A 20338-nucleotide genomic window follows, 5' to 3' on the forward strand; every position below is an offset into this window, starting at 1 on the left:
AAAAATGTAGTAAAATGTTTTTAAAAACAGAATAAATAGCCAGTGGAAAATATTGGGATATTAGTCCATATAGGGAATAAATTCCAAGTGCATTAAAATCCTTAGGTTTATAGATTGACCTGACATAGAATGCGCTCAGATCTTACTCCCCTAACCTAACAGCCACCTTCCTGACTGACGTTAACTGAGTGAGTTTGAAATCGCCTGTTTACTCTCTTGTTTGTTTTCCTTTGTCATCCACATAAAAAAGAAGAGTGACATAGGGCTGTCAGGTGTCTGTGGTTCCCAGAAGAATGTCCTCCAGCCCAGCATGGCTTTCTTGCCAGCCTCCCAGCTTGATGCCTCCTGGGTCTTTAAAATGTGGTGTCCTCTTGTCTTAGTTAGGGTTTCTATTGCTGTGAAGAGACACCCTGACCCGGGCACCTATTTTAAAGGACAACATTTAATTAGGGCTGGCTTACAGTTCAGAGGTTTAGTCCATTATTGTCCTGGTGAGAAGCATGGGGGAATGCAGGCATACATATTGCTGGAGAAGGAGCCAAGAGCTATAAATTTTGATCCAAAGGCAGCAGAAGCGAGTGTGTTTCACACTGGGTATAGCTTGAGCATATGAGACCTTAAATCCCACCCCTACAGTGACACACTTCCTCCAGCAAGGCCACACCTCCTAATAGTGCCACTCCATATGGGCCAAGCACTCATACACATGATTTCTCTGGGGGGCCATTCCTATTAAAACCACCATACCTCTTATGAAGATTGTAGCAAACCTCAATGGTAGAGTCATTACAAGCAAAATGATGAGGAGGTATAGTCATGGAGCATGAAGGTTTAGCCAACCCATGACCATAACGTGGGAAGACATTTTAAACCACACATTCGGAAGGAACAACTAATGGGTTCATGTTCTGTATTCAAAGCCAACCATTTAGAAACATTAGGAGTCACGCTATTGGAGGCAGCCATAATACTGTTTTATACTCCAAAACTTGGTTTTCACAAAGCCTTCAAAATCCAACCAAGAATGGCACCTCCCAGAGAAGTGCCATTTCTAAAAGGACTTAGGGATCCATGCAGTAAGGGAACAAAAAAATTTAAGGCTGTCTAGGCATGGTGGCTTGTGTCTATCATCCCGGCACTGGGGAGGCAGAGACAGGAGGATCATCATAAGTTATAGGCCAACCAGGGCTAATGTAGCCCTGCCAATGACTAACTATCTAAATAACTAATTGAACAAATGAATAAGCTAAATATCGGTGGTGTGAAGTGTGTACGTAGAAAGGGGTGAGTTTAAGAGAACAAAGAAGGGAGAGGATCCGTATTAAAGAGAGTACCAGTGAGCTAGGCACAGTGGCGCATGTGTAATTGCAGTAGTTGGTGAGTTAGAGCGTGAACTGGGGTGGATAGCCAGTTCCAGGCCAGGACTAAATGGTAGACACTTTTCAAAAGACAAAACAAGCAAACAAAAACAAGAAGTGTATCAGATCCAAGAATATACAAAATAATCATTACGAACGAAACTATGCAGAGAAATGGTTGTAGATTTCTTTGGAGCATACACACACAGAGAGAGAGAAACACACAGTCACACAGACACAGACACACACACACACACACACACACACCAACCACACATGCCCACACCCCCCCAACACACTACATAATTTCAGAGATTATGTAGACTTTAGGGTTTTTAAAAAGCTAGTTGATGTCATTCCCTAAAGAATTCATCCTCTATTTATAGATGCCATCATTGGTTCTCTTATGCTTGGAAGTTGAGTCTTCAGAGTTTAAATCTTGAATCTTTGCAACAGTACACACTATTAAAAACTTTTATAGGAAAGTAGTACCTTGTCTTTCTATCATCGCCTCTATAAAAGCTATCATTTCCTTCCTCCTTTAGGAACTGCGAGGGACAGAACATCAGATACAAGACTTGCAGCAATCACGTAAGTCTGAAGAAAATGCAACCCAGTTAAACCTGGAGTGTTTGACATGTACTATGAGACCCATAGTGTCTTGAGAAGCCCTCTATTGATTTTAAATACTTGTGTGAGTGATGACAGCCTTTGTATAGAAGTATCTTCCACTCCCCATGCTCTCATGTTGATGACAGAACTTGTAAATATGTCATTATGCTTCCATTCACAGAAGTGATATACATAACAGCTTCAGAGTCCTTCAAGCCTCCAAGTGCTTTTGTATCCATTTTCTCTCCCAGCCTCCTCTACAAGATCTGAAAACACACAGGCACATGAAGTGGGACTAAGTCTAGGGGGTTAAAATTATTTTTTGAGGGCCTCAAAGGAAGATTACAGATGGGAACGGATCTAATGGTGTTTCTGCCACTGCAGACTGCCTGCTGTGCCCAGTGCAAACAGGGCTGGATGACACAGACAGTCACACAGAAGGAAGGATTTATACAAGTCTTATGTTTGTTACATTATTCAACACTAAGAATAATAATATTTTGCTTTGCAATTATAAAAAGCAAAATTATGAGCTGGGGAGGCAATTCAGTTGGTCTGAGTTTGCCTTACAAACATGAACATCTGAGTTTAAGCCCCAGAACCCATGTAAAAATTCCAGGCTTCGTGGTAGGTTTGTAATCCCAGCACTAGGGAGGCAGAGAGAGGAGGAGACCCAGGGCTCACTGGCCAATCATCTTAGTCTAGTTGGTGAACTCTAGGCCAAGAGGGTCCCCATCTCAAAGGGGGTCATTGGCATTCTTGAGGTTGACTGCCAAGGTGGTCCTTTAGCCTCCATGCACACATGCGCACACATGCATGTGCACTTGCTCTTTGGTATGTATGCACATGTGCATGACACACACATCAGGCATGAAAAACAAATAAAAGCAACTGATGTTTTTCATTCCAATTCTTTTCCTCCTTAGCAACATATGCTCAAATTGAAATGACAGGGCTCAAAATGAAGTTCTGGGGCATTGGGGAACTTCTGAAAGAGATGTAGTTTTGTTAGGAGATGAAATAATCCCTGAGACAGCAGGAATGAAAAGCACAGTAGCTTGCAACACCCCATGAGTCCAACAGTTGCTATAGGACAAGTCCTGGGTGAGTGGCACACACCTGAATATTCAGTGAACCAAGGCCAGGGAAAAACATGGAAAGAAATGGAGAAGCAACTGAAGCCAAGTCAGAGACATGAAGTCCTTTGTGCCCATCTGAATTCTGCTACTTGTTCAGGTGACTCTGTTGAGGAAGGCATCCCCAAAGTTGTGCTTCATAATTCTAACCACCACAGAAAAGCTTACAAAACATCACTAGCTAAGGAAACACCAAATGATCTTGTTCAGTGGCATAGAACAGTAGGAAATGCATTGAGAACCCACAGATGAAGAATTCTCACCTCTCGAGCTGAAGACCAACCATGCTTCCGATGGCAGGAGAGGGAGACTTGAACAGGGGATGGGGTCACAGTGTTCTCTCCAAGAATTGAGGCTGTGGTTTAGGGGCTTCCTGGGTTCCCTGTCAAAAGAGATGGGGACCTGAAAGATTAGGGAACCACAGGACGTGTCTGTGTGCAGCATGGTGCCTCCTAAATGACTTCAATCTTCAGATACAAGATTTATTTTCACATTTTACTTATTCACTTTACATTCTGCTCACTGCCCCTCCTAGTTACCCCCTTCCCTCCTTTCCCCTCCCCTTCTCCTCTGAACAGGTGAGGGTGCCCTAGGTATCCCCCAACCCTGACACATCAAGTCTCTCAGACAGAAGCTTTTTGATTATCATTTAGTGTAGATCCTTATAGCCAGGGCCTGGACTCCCAGACTTGGGAGAAAAGTATCCTTATCAGGAGTCTATCGGGGCAGATGTGCAGATGCATGTCAGCCAGGAGTCCTGGTATCTGGATTCATTGACCTCATGTTTTCTTAGTCCAGGGTTTATGGGACTAAAGTCAATGCTGGAAGAAGCAAAGGGAATATATTAAAAAATGCAGTCTGTTACAACTTGGCAGGAACATTTTTTTGCAACATGGGCAACTTTTTTTATGAGCACCGTTAGCTCTGCACAGTGGGCTTCCTGATGGCTTCCAGAAAAGGTGACATTAGACATGGCCCTTGCAGGGTCCTTCCTTCATGCCATAGAGCCCACAAGAGGCTTCTTTCTAACAGTCTTTCATATAGTGTTTCTCTTGGAGGTGTTCTTTTCTTTCCGTTGCCGTTGCTTCTGCTTTGCGTAAGGGGTGTGTTCTGGGGCTCAGTGACTCAGTGGTTAAGGAAACTCAACTACTCCTTCAGAGGACTGGAACTTATGTTCCAAGAACATACGTTGAAAACCTCACAATTGCCTTTAATTCTAGTTCCAGGGGCTGCAACACCCACCTCTGACCTCTGTGGACAGACATACATACACATACCTCCAAATAAATAATAAATCTTTAAAGAAAGAGATGTGTCCTCTCATATCTGTCTTTAACTATGAGACTAGGCTAGGCTATTTTAAGACACAACAACCCTTACAATGTCTTGAGCTGTGCCTAGCTAAGCTGAGCAACTCGAAGCTGGGCAGGCTTAGTGTTGATGCTAGAAGACTGCCAAGTAAATAAAAGCAATGAACTAAGTTGCCGTTGACCCCTACACATCTTAGAAAGTGGTAGCCATGATATAGTTCAGTCACCATTCAAAAACTTGAATGTCTGAGTGCTTCTAAGTTCCTATCCCTGAGACGTATTTCTTCTGGACAGTTGAGATCAAGGCAACACATGTCTTCTGAACATACTTTATGAACTTTGCCCTGTGTCGTATGTTCACTGTCCCTTAATATAAATACATGGGATGTAGTGATATTTAAGCAGAATCAGGTTTTGAGATCCTCAACCCTGAAAGTGAGGAACATGGGCTACTTTCTCTTTCTACTGATGCACACAGCTTGCCAGTTGTTTTTTTCTCACTTCATATCAGCCATTCTCCTCTATAGTGGGAACTTCCTTGCTCTGCTTGGGCACACATGTCAAAAAGGAAGGGCCAGCCCAGCCCAGCCCTTCATGTGACTTCTCGTCTCTGCTCCTGTAAGTTTTCGTGTGTTTGCGTGTGTGTGTGTGTGTGTGTGTGTGTGTGTGTGTAATTTAAAATTCCTGGGAAAGTTTGACCTGGCAGAGACTAGTGTACCTCTGGATAGTCAGTTAGTCAGCTCTGGCCAAGGGTGACAAACATGGCCACCCATTAGGTAAGGACTAAGCTTAGGCAGACATCCTAAACTTGTGTTAACTAGCACTCATTATGTTTTCTGAAGCTTTATTGGCTCATAGCAGTCAGGCAGGCAGACTATCCAGGCTCTAAAGAGCACTTGCCACACCTGTGAGCTCACTGCAAGGGGCGGGGTGTCTGCTCCCAGCTTTCATACACGCTTTTCGTTGGTTTCAAAGAATCTGAAAGAAAACATTACCATGGCTTGTGGGGAAGTAGATGATGTCATTTTGTCGTCAGTCACATGGAAGACAGAGACCCCATTTCTACAGAGAAAAGTTATCCATCTCCAGTCTAGTTTCATTGGCCTTGCCTCATTTGTCATGACTAGGGTTCAGATTTTATCTAGCTAACACAACAAAAATGAATGCACTGTCAGAGTTTGGAATGCTTTACACCAACATGATACAGATGAGCTAGGCGTGGTCTACGCATTCTCTATTTTCAAAGCATTTAAGGATGTTTGCAAAGAATGAGAGCACATGCGCAGTTGTTACATAACATCTGGAGGGGCAATATAAGGTGAACAACTGTCCCTAAACTGGGACAGCATCAACAGCCTAAAGACTGACTCATTCAAGTTCTGCAAGTTTAATAGGGGTTACTTACAGATGATTATGGAGAGGGCCATTCTCCTAGAAGTTTCCATGTCTCTACCTCGTTTTATGTGGCTCTGAGTTTACAGTAGAATGTAGCAGAGTTGGTGAAAATCTGGCTTGGGGGGCTTCTAGAGGGGCAGTGGAGGTGATATTGCAGACTCACAGACCAAGTTAGATTCTGGGAAATTTATGTTAATATGTATTCTATCATTGTCCTTTCAAAGATTCCAATGGTCTTGGCAAACATAATCCAACTCTAGCAATGATGGCTTGTTCTTCTGCTATCTGGAATGCGTGTGGCTAAATGACAGATTTTTTTTTTAAGGGCCTGGAGGACTGAGGTCTTAGTGTAACAATAAAACAGATTTGATATGGGTTAAAAAAAAAGGTAAAACATAAACTATATTTTAGAAGCAAGCTGAAAAACAATCACTGTTTTTTTCTAGAAAAAAAATAGGGTGAGGTGAGATATTTACCTCACAGTGTTTATCTGGGTAACTCCAGCTGTAACAAAGAGTTAAGCTGGTCACAGTTGCATGTGAGTGAGGCAGAGCAAAACCAACTGCAAGTTTAAAGTACAAGTGCAGCCAGTCTGGGCTACAGAGACCCTACCTCCAAAGTAAATGGGAAAAAAACAGAACAACAATGACTCATAAAACCCAAAGCCCAAACGCAAAGAGTCAGATGTCATTGCCAACCTATAAAGAAACACTCTAATGCATTCAATGCTTATTTGTCCTTAGGGCAGCGTAAGAAAAGAATTTGTAGCTCATTAAAATAGGAAGAAATATTTCAGGGTAAAAAACATTAACAGAGAGGGCTGCATAACCATTTAAGCCTTCTGGACTTCACAAGGTGCCCAGAGCAAAATTAAATAGTGAAAAGATTTCCAACACAAATGACCATATTTGATACATTCACTGTAAAAAGTAGTAACTTTATCTGCTAAAAATAATACAAAGGCAGAATAGAGGACATAAAAGGAATTTTCAAAAATTTGCTATTAAAAAACAAATATACAGGACTACCTATGAATCCTAAATAATAAGGAAATGCAAGTTAAAGAAATGGAATTCGATTATACACCTATGATTAGAAAATTATAATATCCAACTGAGAAAAAAGGATCCAGAAAGGCAACCTGTGTAGCTCATAGCTAACAGTAATACACTTCTGGATGACCATTTAGCAATACTGGAATGGTTCATAAAATAGACACACACTTGGAGTCAGAATTTTATTTCCAGAAACAAACCCTTGGGAATGAATCGAGATTTGTATAAATATTTAAGTATGGGGATCTTTGTAACCTATTCATTTTAATAGAAACTTTCTGCAATGTTCTTAGAATGAACATTAGTTATCTTCATAACAGGGAGTGTATAAAATAATAGAAACAAGGGTATTAGCGTGTGCACATTTGTCTCACCCAGCATCTTGCCTTGGAACTATCTAGAAGGAAGAATTCATAACTTAATAAAAAGGCTTCCCCCAGGTCATCAACACTTTTGCCTTTTACTGTTAGTGTGAGGGTGCCCCAGGATGTCAGGTTTCATTTGCTTTTGTCACAGACGCAATTTTGAACTAGCTTGGTGAAGACAGATGTTTGGTACCACTGAAGAGCAATGGGAGATGAGAGAGGGGGTGTGTGTGGGGGGGGGCTGATGAATCAAACAATGATGGGGGCACAGCCAGCAGTTCTCACAAGACACAGAGGTTTTAGACAAGGCTGTATTCCTTCCTGGGGATTTATAGGCAGTTAATAGTTGCTAGAAGTGGGTGTGGGGGTGTCTGGGGACACAAAATAAGACATGAAAGTAGAATGACAAATTGGAAAGAGGAAGGGAGTCAGTGGGAGAGGGACCAGGGAGAGTAATGGGGTGAATATAATCAAAACATCACATGCATGTATGAAGATATGTTAATACAGCCATTTTTATATATAATTAAAATACTTTAATAAAGAACACAGCGGTTTGGGGCTAAAATGGGGGCAACGGATTCCCCTGAAATAGCTCCTGAGGGGCAGGACTGCAACTGTCCCTATGAAGCCCTTGGATCATCTCGGAAATGTAAAGATCTTTGAGTTCCCCTTGATTCAAATACATTTGGAAGTTTACACACAAGATGGCTAAATCAGGGCAAAATTAGCACCTACACATCATTCATTAGCTGGGGAAAACACCTGGATGGAAGAGGGGTTAGATTAATTAAATGATCCCCAAGAGTAGGTCTGCATTGCAGAGACTCCCCAGAGAATCCCACAATGTAGAAATGCAGATTCAGTTTGTAATCTCAGAGGTTGGGGGAGGGGTAGGAAAAAGGGGAGGAAGGTGAGGAAATGAGGTGTGTCTCATTAGAGACAGTTGGGGTCTGGTTCAGCCTTCTGTCGATTCCATGGCTGGTTACCCTGCATATGCACATGGTTCCTTCTGTTTACCTGCAGGATTGCCCAGCAGATGCAGAAGACTTCAGAGCCCAACAGTGCTCAGCCTACAATGACGTGCAGTACCAGGGTCATTACTATGAGTGGATTCCACTCTACAATGACCCTGCTGCCCCATGTGCACTCAAGTGTCATGCTCGGGGACAGAGTTTGGTGGTAGAGCTGGCACCCAAAGTGTTGGATGGAACTCGTTGCAACGCTGACTCTCTGGATATGTGTATAAGTGGCATCTGCCAGGTAAGTTACTACTGCCACACTTGTCCTGGGTTTGGGGATGTGCCATGCCTATTCTCAATAAAGAGGTTTTGATCATTTCGGTTCAAATGTATTCACCTGTAGAGAATGTGGTGGCTTTCCAGAAATGATAGAATTCTCCCTCTGTTTTGATAGCTGAGAAAGGTTTTCAAAATCCTGGATATCTGGCATTCCAATCAGGTTTTCTTTATTTAATGTGATTTTTGCCTGTGTAGAATCAAAATATATGACTCCTAATAGTTCCCTGGAATCAGGCACTCTCCAAGTAGGACATGCAAAGCAGACTCCCCCGAAGGGTTTGAGGTAGTGTAACTTGCTACTCCTCCCAGAATTTCTGACTCAGAGGGAGAAGTGAGGCCCAGCTCTCTGCATTTCTCTGGGGCTGCCAAAGCTTTCCTGTGGTCTCCAGGACCATACCCTATTTAGCAGTGCTTTGGAAGGGCAGTGCCAATCTCTGGGACAGGGGCAGTCCAGCAGATGTGTCCAGTGATTTTGCAGAGCTGAGATGAGTGGGACCAAGGTGAATGGCAATGAGTGAGGATTTAGACAGGTTCCAGAGGTAACATGAAGACTACAGGGACATCATAGAATTATTGTCTTCTCTGAAGGATGCTCATTCTCTCTCTCTCTCTCTCTCTCTCTCTCTCTCTCTCTCTCTCTCTCTCTCTCTCTCCTCTCTTTCTCATGTGTGTGTATACATGTGTTTCTGTGTGTGTGTGTCTGTGTCTCTGTGTGTTTTTGTGTTCATGTCTATCTGTGTCTGTCTGTCTGTCTGTCTGTCTGTCTCTCTCTCTCTCTCTCCCCCCCCAGCATGTGTGTGTGTGTGTGTGTGTGCGTGTTAACTCATGTGAGACTGTACAGGCTTAGAGGCTGACATTGGGCATCTTCCTCAATTAGTTTTCAACTTACATTTTGAGACAGTCTCTCACTGAACCCAGAGTGTCTTCAGCATCACCAGTTCTGGGATTATAGGCATGTGTCACATGTCCTAGGTTTTTGAACTGATCTTTATACAATAAACTCTTTACCAATGGAGCCATCCTCCAGCCTCTGAAGAATGCCTCTTTAAAGAAGGAAGATAATAGAGTTGATGCATGAGGTGTGAGGAAGGCTTGGGGTAGAGGCAGGGCAGCGGCAGGAGTGCTAATAGAGCAGCAGGACAAACCTTGAAATGCCCAAGATGCAACTCACAGGCCACATGAAGCTCATGAAGAAGGAAGACCAAGTAGGGGTGATTCGGTCCTTCTTAGAAGGAGCAACAAAATACTCAAGGGAGCAAATATGGAGACAAAGTGAGGGACAGAAACTGAAGGAGGGGCCGTCTGAAGACCACTCCACCTGAGTATCCATCCCATGTGCAGTCACCAAAGGTCGATGCTGATGTGGAAGTCAGGAAGTGCATGCTGATAAGACCCTGATATGGATGTCTCCTCAGAGGTCTTCAAGAGTCTGACATATTCAGAGGCAGATGCTCACAACTAGCCATTGAACTGATAATGGGGTTCCCAATGGAGGAGTTAGAGTGAGGACTGAAGGAGCTGAAAGGGTTTGCATCACCATGAGGAGAGCAACAATACCAACCAACCACAGCTCCCAGGGTCTAAACCACCAGCCAGGGAGCACTTAGGGAGGGATCCATGGCTTCAGCTGAATATGTAAGAGAGGAGGGCCCTGCTGGGCATAGGTGGAAGAAGAGAACCTTGACCTCATGAAGGCTGGATGCCCCAGGGGGTGGGAATTTTGAGGGTGGGGAGGTGGGAGTTGGGGGGTAGGTAGGGGTTGCATCTGCAGAGAAGAAGGAGGAGGGATGAGGGGATAGGGGGTTCCTGGGTGGGTGGGGGATGGGGTAAGGTGACAACATATGAAATGTAAATAAAACATCCAATAAAAAAAACAAATAAATTTTAAAAAAGGAAATAGGGATTGAAGATGATCAGAGAGTATTGTATACATGCATGGGATGTCAGAATGAAACCATCAATTTATACAATAAACAAATGCTACTAAAATAAAGGGGGACTTTTAGCATTCCATCTCCTCTAGGAGGCTCCTCTAGGAAGAACAGCAACCAGAGCAAGCGATCAGCTGCATATGAGAAGAAACTCGAAAAAAGCCTATGAATAAATCCATAGCTATCCATGTGATCTCTGAGCAAGGGATAATGGAGAGAAAATGGCCAACAGATTGTGCTAGGAGAACTGGATACTTACATACAGGAATTCTAGGTAGAGATTGGCATCCTTCAAATACATCACAAATGTAAACTGAAGAATCCTTTTGAAGTCAACACTACGGTATTCAGCATCCCCTGATGCCTGCCAATCTCTCTTTGTTCTATGCCTGCCCTGTTCCATCTTATTTAACACTTTCTGTTGACAGATCCTCCCTTGATCAAGGCTTACAGCTCCAGTTTTCTGCATTACACACTGTCTACGATTTTCCTCTATTGCAACCAGTCCATCCTGGGACTTGTTTGCTGAACCATCATCATCACCATCAGTCTGTGGGATTACACTTGTCTTCTTCCAACTTTTTGACAATGGCATGCATTACTTTTGTACTCAAAATGAACTTGTTATCATTAAAGATGTCTTAGAGGGCTGGGATTGAGCTCCATGGTACAGTACTTTCCAAATATGCAAGACCCCGAGCATCAGCAATAGGATAAGAGGTTAGTCTGGGCTTCGGGAGAACTCTGTAGATGAGGTGATATTAGAAACTGAGGTTTTGAAAAATTGGTAACAAGTTAAATAGACAAAGAGAAGTGGTGGGCTTATGACATACGTAACAAATGCAGTATCGGGTTGTATAAAGATATCTGATTGCTCTACAGGGCTGAGGTAAGGTATGTCTGTGTGATAGTTCCAGAAGATGGGGCTGTGAGAGTGTGTGGAAGGAAACCACTTGCTAACCTTTCCTGAGAGTTGTGAGAAGAGCCACTGAGGAATTGCATTAAGAAATAGTTCAGATGGGCTTGGCTCTAGAGAGGTCACTTTGGTGGTAAGTGTGCCAGAATATTTGGAGGGGTTGGGATCTAGGAACACAATGGAAGGCCAAGTTTGGACTCAGGAGAGATGCAAAGGCTAACAGTGGGTAGGATGAATGAAGAGGGGGGAGGGAAACTTCAGAGATGAACAAACATCTTTTAGGACTGGATGTTTGAATGGATGTGGGGAGTGAAACATGGTCACTGGATAGACAGTGAGGTCACTGGAGAAGACAAAAAGTGTCAGATGAGAATGAGATATATAGGTCAAAGGTGAGGTGAGCTGGGTACACCTGTGGATATAGAAGTTGGCACAGAATTTGAGGCCTTAGGGGATAATTGTAAGATTCTAACATCTGACGTAATATCTCTGTTGTACTGAGAAAGGCAGAGCCACTGAAGTGGGAGACACTGGCCTTGTCATTGAAGGGAACGCATAAGAAAAAGTGCTCCCAATTGTGACTGGACGGACTAGACTTCTGTTTAGTGTAAAGACCACGAGCAAGCGAAGAAAGGGTGGGAGAGTGTTGTGCAGGGAAGGTTAATGGTGCCAAGTATTTTTGTGGATTCAAGAGGAACAATGAGAGATAATGATAAATCTACTTGGTGACATCAGTTTGAGTAAAGCCTGTGACGGTTAGAAAAGGCACTGGTGGATAGCAGGCTTTATCAGCTTCCCATGGGTACTATAACAAATCGCTACAAACTTGATAGCTTAAAACAACAGAAATGTATTCTCACACCGTCTAGAAGCAAGAAGCCCCAAATAAAGTCATCAACAGGGTTTGTTCCTTCTGGAGGGAAAATTCACTCCATGCTTCTCTCTCTTGGCTTCCTGTGGTTGATCATCAGTCCTTATGTTTCTTCCTTGTGGATCCATCCTGGTAGTCTTCACCTGTTTTTCATCTTACCTTCTCACCTGTCTCCCTGTCTTCCCTTAAAATAAAAACAAAACAAGACCAGAACATGTGCTATTATTCCCAGAATGTTTTAATCCCAAGATTGGTAACTGGAGTTGCACAGACTTTAGGTCACTGCCTGTGATGTAGGATGAGCATTTGTGCTGACTGAGGACCCTGTGACTGCTCCCTTAGTGTCACTGGAATTTGATCTTTTCATTGGGTAGAAATGAGATGCCACCTTCCTTATCAGCCCCTTTTTAAAAATTCAGTTCCAAACAACATTACAGATAGCTGTCACCCAGGGGGCCTTCAGTCAACCTGACTTCACTTTCCCTGTTCTCCTGTGGTACTCACTGTCCAAGGCCCTCCCCAGTATTATTTAACTCCACTTTCCTTGTTTACTTCGTAGCATTTGAAGAGGTTTGCAGGATAATAGTGACCTCCAGTTCTGAATTAGCCCACTTTAAATGAGTACCTCCCGGTTGTGCTTTTGTGAATCCAGGAGAGCAAGCCAGTTCTTTGTTGCAGTAAGGGGTAATGTCTGTTTTATTTTTTGAAGGTGAGTGCAGGCCAGGTAAGTAAAAAGAAAGATGCAGACACTTCCCAGTTGGAGTCAGTATCTTGCCTTCCACAAGATATCATTCTCATCAATGCCTTTTTTGTACAGTGTGGCCATGGATATCAGCAGTTGTCAAGGGAAGAGAGTGAACTGTGTGATTCACTCTGCTGGCCTCAAGACCAGGGAAGGGAGCTCTGATGAATATTTGGCACAGACAATAACTTTTGCAAGTGTGTTTACAATTTTCTCATTTAAAGGAACATGTCACAATGCTCTTGGGGACAACTTTCCATTAGCTGGCAAAGCAGACAGCATGAGACAGTCACAGGTCTCACCATGGGTCTTGCTGAATGAAATTTGCTTCTGCTTCTGATATTTGCCAGGCAACTCTGCAGATAAAGTTTGCCGTCCTCTTCCTTTTCCTCCTCCTCTTCCTTCTCTTCCTCCTCTTCCTTCTCCTCCTCCTCCTCTTCCTTCTCCTCTTCCTCCTCCTCCTCTTCCTTCTCCTCTTCCTCCTCCTCTTTCTCTTCTTCTTCCTCCTCCTCTTCCTCCTCCTCTTCCTGTTCCTCCTCTTCTTCCTCCTCATCTTCCTCTTCCTCCTCTTCCTCCTCCTCCTCTTCCTCCTTCTTCCTCTTCTTCCTCTTCTTCCTCCTCCTCTTCCTCTTCTTCCTCCTCCTCCTCCTCCTCCTTTTTCCTCTTCTTCCTCCTCCTCTTCCTCTTCTTCCACCTCCTCCTCTTCCTGTTCCTCCTCTTCCTCGTCCTCTTCTTCCTCCTCTTCTTCTCCTTCCTCCTCCTCTTCCTCTTCTCCTCTTCATTCTCCTCTCTCTCCTTAATATGTGTGTGTGTGTGTGTGTGTGTGTGTGTGTGCGCAAGCCCTCAGAGGCCAGAAGAGGACCTAGACCTTCTGAAACTAGTGTTGCAGGCAGTTGTGAGTGGCCTGACAATGGTCCCAGTAATCAAATTTGGGTTCTCTGAAAAAGCATTCATCCTCTTACCCGTTGAGGGACTGCTTTAGCACATGCTTGATTTCTTGTTTATGTTTAACACATTTCCTGGCACCTAGGTAGATAGAGTCATTTAGAATTTGTGATAAAACAGTTTATGAGGGGGTAGAGAGATGGCTCCAGCAGTTAAAAGCACGGGCTGCTCTTCCAGAGGGTCTGGGTTCAAGTCCCAGCACCAACATTGTAGCTCACAACTGTTTATAACTTTAGCTTCAGGAGATCTGATACCCTCTTCCTTAGGCACTGTACATGTGTTTTGCACAGACATACATGCGAATGAAACACCCACACAAAATAATTTTAATTAAAATTTTTGTTCTAAAATGTATAATACAATTTAAGATAAAAATAAAACTGATACTAGGTGCTTTCTGGAATTGGACATCATCTAAGTGCCTTACTCACTAGCTCATCATCATCTGAGGAAGTAGGTACAGTGCCCTTCCTATACAAATACTATATTCTTTGTTTATAAGGAGAATGGCATTCAGAGGGAGATAATTTCCCAGAGTGTCTCAGTCTGTGTGATATGACAATGCTTCAGAGTGGATTTCATAAACAACAGAATGTACTTTTTACAGTTAGAAAGGCTGGAAGTTCTAGACCGAAGCACTGGAAACTATTGTCCGATGAGAGCCTATTTCCTAGTTTTTGGATAGCTAAGACCTCATGTCTTGTAAGAGACAAGAGAGGTCTCCCAGCCCTGTCTTCTAGGGGCACTAATCCACTCTAGTGGGTTCCTCCCTCATGATTTAATCACTTCCTAGAGGCCCCACCCTAAATGCTATCACTATGGGGATCAAGACTTCAAAACATTTTGAATTTTAAGGGTATGCAAACACCCAGATGAGCCCACATAGCTAGAAAATGACAGAGCATGCTCAGTGTAAGGTTATATTTCAAGAAGGAAAGATGATAGACACATTTCTGGTCATGCTTAGTTTGCAGGCATAGCATACATGTCCAGAAAAGAAAGGTGGCAGACAGGAATGTTTTGAAGCATGGTCAGTTCAGTATTATAATAATCTGAGTTTTCTCTATGTTAGTATTCTGTCTAAACTCCACCTCCACAGTTACCTGGCAGCAGCCAGGTACGCTCCTCCCCACAGTTACCTGGCAACAGCCAGGTAGCCCTGCCTACTATAAAAGGAGCTGCTTGGCCCCTCCTCACTCTCTTGCTCTCTCAATCCCTAGCCTGCAGGTTCTCTGCCCCCCTCCCCTCCCCCTTCCATTCCTCCTCTCTCCATGTGGTCATGGCCGGCCCCTACTCCTCTACCTCTCTCTCTGTTCTCTCTCTCCTCTTGCTCTCTTCCCTCCGCCCTGAATAACCCCCCCCCATGGAACCGTTTGGTCTGGCGTTATCTGTCTAAACTATGCTCGAAAATCTAACACTCTAGGTTGCATAAATAAGTGAGTTGGAGTGGCTGAGTGATCTTGCTTCATTCTCTGAGTTTTTCTACATTCTGAGATAAAACAAGAAGACAAGAAAATGGAGGAGTTGCTTAATGCAGACATTTTTTTCTCCCAAAGGTGCCTGCCTACCCTTACTCATCAGCTAATGATATTTTCTTTTCTGACTATTTGTAAAGGTAAAGTTTAATTGAAAATGGAATGTGATCCAGTCAGTCCAGCAGATGACTTGCAAATAGGTGACTCAGTAGCATAGATTCAAACTCAAAAGACACACACACACACACACACACACACACACACACACACAGTCCTGTAGGGAGACTTTCACAGTCCTGTAGGGAGACTTTCAGGTCTGGTCAGAGTATGCAATAGGCACTGTTGGAACTGGAAAAATACAAGCTCAGAGTAAAAGTTCACTGAATTCATTGGATTCAGCTACTCCTGCAATAATTTAACACCTACACTTTTCCCACCATGATGTCATTGGCTTTTCACATTTTTTTGGTGTTGAGCTTAATTATTCATACCCTTGTAGCTTCTGCCATTTTTCATTACACTGAAAGTGGAAAAGAAATAGAAGCTTTTTCGAGGTTGTATTTATTTTTTTGTTTTCTTGAAAAGCAAAAAAGTTAGAGATCTGAACTTTAACATGAAACTTCCAGTTCTAAAAAAAATCTTCTGTCACCAACGTAGCTTTAGAATATCCAGATTACACCCCTCTGTAATATAGGCTAGGTTTTCCTGCAGAAACCAACAACCCCCCCAAGGCCAGTGGCTTAAAGCAATCAAATGCTGCCTCCTGCTAATGCCACTTGCCAATGTAGGTCATCAGGATTCCTGCTCTTGGGGTGTTGTAGGGACCCAGGCTGAGGGGAGCTTTATCCTAACATCAATACTTTTTAGCAAAGCCACAGTAGATAGAGAGACCATGAGACTCTCGTGGTGACACAGGTCAGTTGGGCTCATATTTCACTGACCGAACAGTGACAATGGATCACTTCTAATGAAACTGAGGAACTCAAGTCCTTACATGGACTGAGAGGATTGAAATGCTTAGAGTGTCTGTCTCCAAAGGCAGGCACAACTTGCTTGCTTTTCTTCAACTTTTTATAATCTTAAAAAATTCATACTTTTTTTAATCATATTTCCCCTCCCTCGGCTTTCCCAGGTTCTTCCTACTTCCCTACCGAACCCAGATTCATGTTCTTTCTCTTCTCTCCCTCCAAGTGAAAACAAACAAACCAAGGAGACAAAAAAATATAGCTCTGCTAGAGAGAATGAAACAAAGGCTCACCACAAATATAGTCCACTTTGTGTTTGCCAATGGCTCCTGAGCATGCAGCCTGCCCTGGAGTGTGGTTGACATACCCAGGGACACTCCATTGGAGAAAACCGATTTCCTGTTTCAACTGCACATAAATTCTTGGTTAGGGATGCCCACTTTCCCTTCTTCGTGCTGGGATTTTGTCTGGTTTGAACCTATGCAGGACCTGTGTATGCTGCTACAGCCTCTATGAGTCCCTATGTGCATCAGTCCCGTTGTGTCTGGGTGGTGCTGTTTTCATGAGGTCACCCAGCAACGTTGGCTCTTACAACCTTTCTACCTCCTATGCTCCATGGACTCTCGAGCCTTGCGGGGACGGTTTGAAGAGGATGTCCCATTTAGGATAGGGGGCTACAAAGTTTCTCCCTCTTTGCCATCCAGGTATAGTCTGTGTTAATGCAAGAAGAGGCTTCTCTGATGAGGGTTGGCTGAGTCACTGATCTAGGGTACAGCAGTATGTCATCAGGAGCCATTTTAGTGTTATGTCCCTTTAGAAAAATAATAGTAATAGGATTTCCCCAAGGGCCTATGACCTTTCCAGTCTCAGGCTCTTGGCCACTTTAGCATTTTTAGATATGGGTTCCATCTCATGGAGCAGGCTTTACATTTAACCTAAAAATCTGATTGATTAACATTTGTGCCACTACTGTGCAAGTATATCTTGCAAATAGGTCTCTGTTGCAGGTCACAGGGTTTGTAGCCGCATGATATTGATGGTTGCTTTTCTTTTCCGGTAGTGTACAGAATACCTAGAAGGTTTCAGGACCATGAACACTAGTCAGTACGGGTAAAGCTTCTAGTTAGGCATGAGCCCAATTTCATTGATAATTACCTGTTTTCTCCAGTAGTGTGCAGAGGACCTGGAAGGTCCCAGACCAGGAACACTAGTCAGTATGGGTAAAGCGTCTAGTTGGACACAAGATCAATTTCAAATTTCCTCCAAAGTAAAATACAATTTTCAGAGATATCAAGTAAAAAAGTTCATTCAAAATTCGTTTGGTTCTTGAAGGAGTCAAGATCTATCTGGAAATTTTATATTTTGCTTAATTTGGATTAATAGCACTTATTTAAACTCCATCTTCCTGAACTTTGGAATAATCTCTGCTGTAAAGAAAATTCTGTTTATAAATGATAATGTCTTCCAAAAACCACTGCTCATATATTTAAAGTATGTGTTTATGTCATCTCGTGTCTTATAACTTTTAACTTGTCTCATTAGCTAGGCTGCAAGATAAGAATCTTGTCTTGTTGATTTATAGTCTTATGCTTGGCATTATATAGAAAAGGATAATTTAATTGATGCTAATATGCTTGATGGGTTTATCAGTTAGTAGTTTATAAATCATCGTAATTAGGTATCTTGACATTAGGAGATGTCACAGAAGTCGGAAAACACTTCAGATATTATTTCAGGAGTTGCTTATTATGCGCGGTGGAAGATCTAGAGAGCCAGAGTTCATTCTGCCTCAGTTTCAAGTCAACTCCAGCTTACATTTGATGAATCACAGGGCGATCAGACCTTCTTTTCAAATATCATTTTTCTGTGATGTTTTCACATGCTTTGTTTGGCTGTAAGATTTGGATGAATTTTAACTTAAAAAAAAAATTAGGAAGCAAATACAAGCGCTTGGGAGGGATTCGATTGCCCAAGATTTTGCAAAGCCCCAAACACTCTTCAAAATAAGTTCGCCCTAACTCTTCAGCACACACCCTTCCTGGATGAACAGAGAAAGGGTGACTCTCACCCTCATGAAATGCTAAGCGCTCAGGGACAGCGACATGTGAGGACAGAGCTTGGCCCAGGAAGACGATGTCTATAATTTCATGGCAGAATTATTTCCCGTGGGGAAAGTTTCATGAACACAGTTACTCACTGGTCCAATCCCAACCATGCAAGTATGTTTCCAGAATCAATCACCCTTAAGCTGTCCCACATGTGCTTGTAAATATTCATATAAAGTCCTCTGTAACAGGGATCCTCCTTGTCTTTCTGCTGAGAGCAAAGGTGCACGAAGGCGTGGCACACTGTTGGGATTCTGCTTAGAGGATCAGGGGTTTAAAACTATTACTGGCACTGTGTGCTGTCTCTGCCATGGGGATAAGCCATTTAGCTTCCACTGTGTGCAGACAGACTCCTTCTTTGTAAGATGTAGATAAAAGGTCTCACTTGTATCATAAGGTCGTTGTGGAGAAGAAATGAAAGACCACGGGCAGCATTTGTGGCACAATGCCAGGCATATGGTAAACATCCAGCAAACATCAGGGCAGTGTTATAGAGCCGCTGGGAGAAGAGTTGCCATGTAAGCACAAGGTCCTGAGTTCAAATCCTTAGGACCCACATAAAGCTGGATACAGCAGCATATATCTATAATCTCAGCTTTGGGGAGGCAGGAATAGGAGGATCCCTAGAAGTTTATGTGCCAGCTGGCCTCTGACTACCACATGTGTTCCCTGATATGTGTGCTCCTGGACTCATACATGAACACATATGTACACATACAAATTTAAAAATGTATCACCAATATTAATCTTTAAAGTCCTATTATCAAAATAAAGGAGTATAAGTGTTATTGACTCCAGCTGCTCATCCAATAATTTAATACCCACGGCAGTGTTCCCTGTAAGAAGTCTGACTTTTGAGACTTTTTCCAGTTGAGCTAAATACTGAAGGCTGTAGCTTTCACCGTTTGTGATTCCACAGAGCAAGTGTAGACCCCTTTACTCCTGGCATCCTGGGACGGGACTGAAAACATCTCAAAGTACAGCTATTCCCTCATTTCCTTGGAACATATCCTGTCTCTCTCTGAAGCGCTCATTCCATCTTTCTCCTGCCCTTCAACACCAACATTTTGGAAAGACTCCCCTATAGATGTGGCTTGAACTCTGTCCAGTTCCTCTTTTCTCTTCAGCACCTGGAGAACAGAGTAATTTGACAGCTCTGCTCACTGCAGTGTACTGGCTCCTAGAGTCCAAAGCTGACGACAGACAGAAACAGTCAAACCAACCTCCTGCTCCTTTTAGAACTCTCTAGAATCGTCTGATCACTGTGCTGCTTTTTTCTCCTTTAATTCTTGCTACATCTTTGGTGAAATACACATTGGCATCTTTATCTCTCCTCACTGTTGAGGAAAATGAGTCTCTGGGAGTCTGACTATTTGCCCAGCATCCTGTATTTTAAAGGATGTGGTAGATGAGTCAGGATTTGTCATGACTGTCTTCACAGTCCCTGCACTTCATTGCCAGGCTTATGAATAACATCAGGAAGTAGAGATAAACTATTAGACTGGTAAAGATTACTGAGCACACTTCATGCAAAAGTCTTATTTGTGAAAAATGAAAAGAAATACAGAACATGGCTGTTCTTCTGTAAGTACGGTTTCAATATTACACACACAGGTATAGTGACGCAGTTAACTGAAAGATAACAGCAAACCATGTTTTGTATGGGACACAACTCCTGTTTTTCTCTTTACGATCATCTGTAGATACACGGATATAATTCTGTGGAGGTGGCAACCTAGGGGTAAGAGCAGTTAGTGATAAAGAAACATAGATGTAACCACAGATGGACAATTTACAGACATACTGGGCCTAAGGCATAGACATCGGGTGGAAAAAACAAGGGCCTGGGGCAAAGG

The 20338-nt window shown here is 43.0% G+C and overlaps 1 protein-coding gene across 1 annotated transcript in view; it reads left to right on the forward strand.

Moving 5' to 3' along the window:
* Positions 1-20338, forward strand: part of Adamtsl3 (ADAMTS like 3) — a 284359-nt gene that overhangs the window by 116681 nt on the left and 147340 nt on the right. The window contains exons 5-6 of the mRNA XM_028754834.1: positions 1904-1949; positions 8258-8494. Of these exons, the coding sequence (XP_028610667.1) occupies positions 1904-1949; positions 8258-8494 (283 nt within the window). The remainder of the gene's footprint in view (positions 1-1903; positions 1950-8257; positions 8495-20338) is intronic.

Source organism: Grammomys surdaster, unplaced genomic scaffold (assembly GCF_004785775.1).
Source record: "Grammomys surdaster isolate TR1022 unplaced genomic scaffold, NIH_TR_1.0 126036, whole genome shotgun sequence".
Taxonomy (NCBI): Eukaryota; Metazoa; Chordata; class Mammalia; order Rodentia; family Muridae; genus Grammomys; species Grammomys surdaster.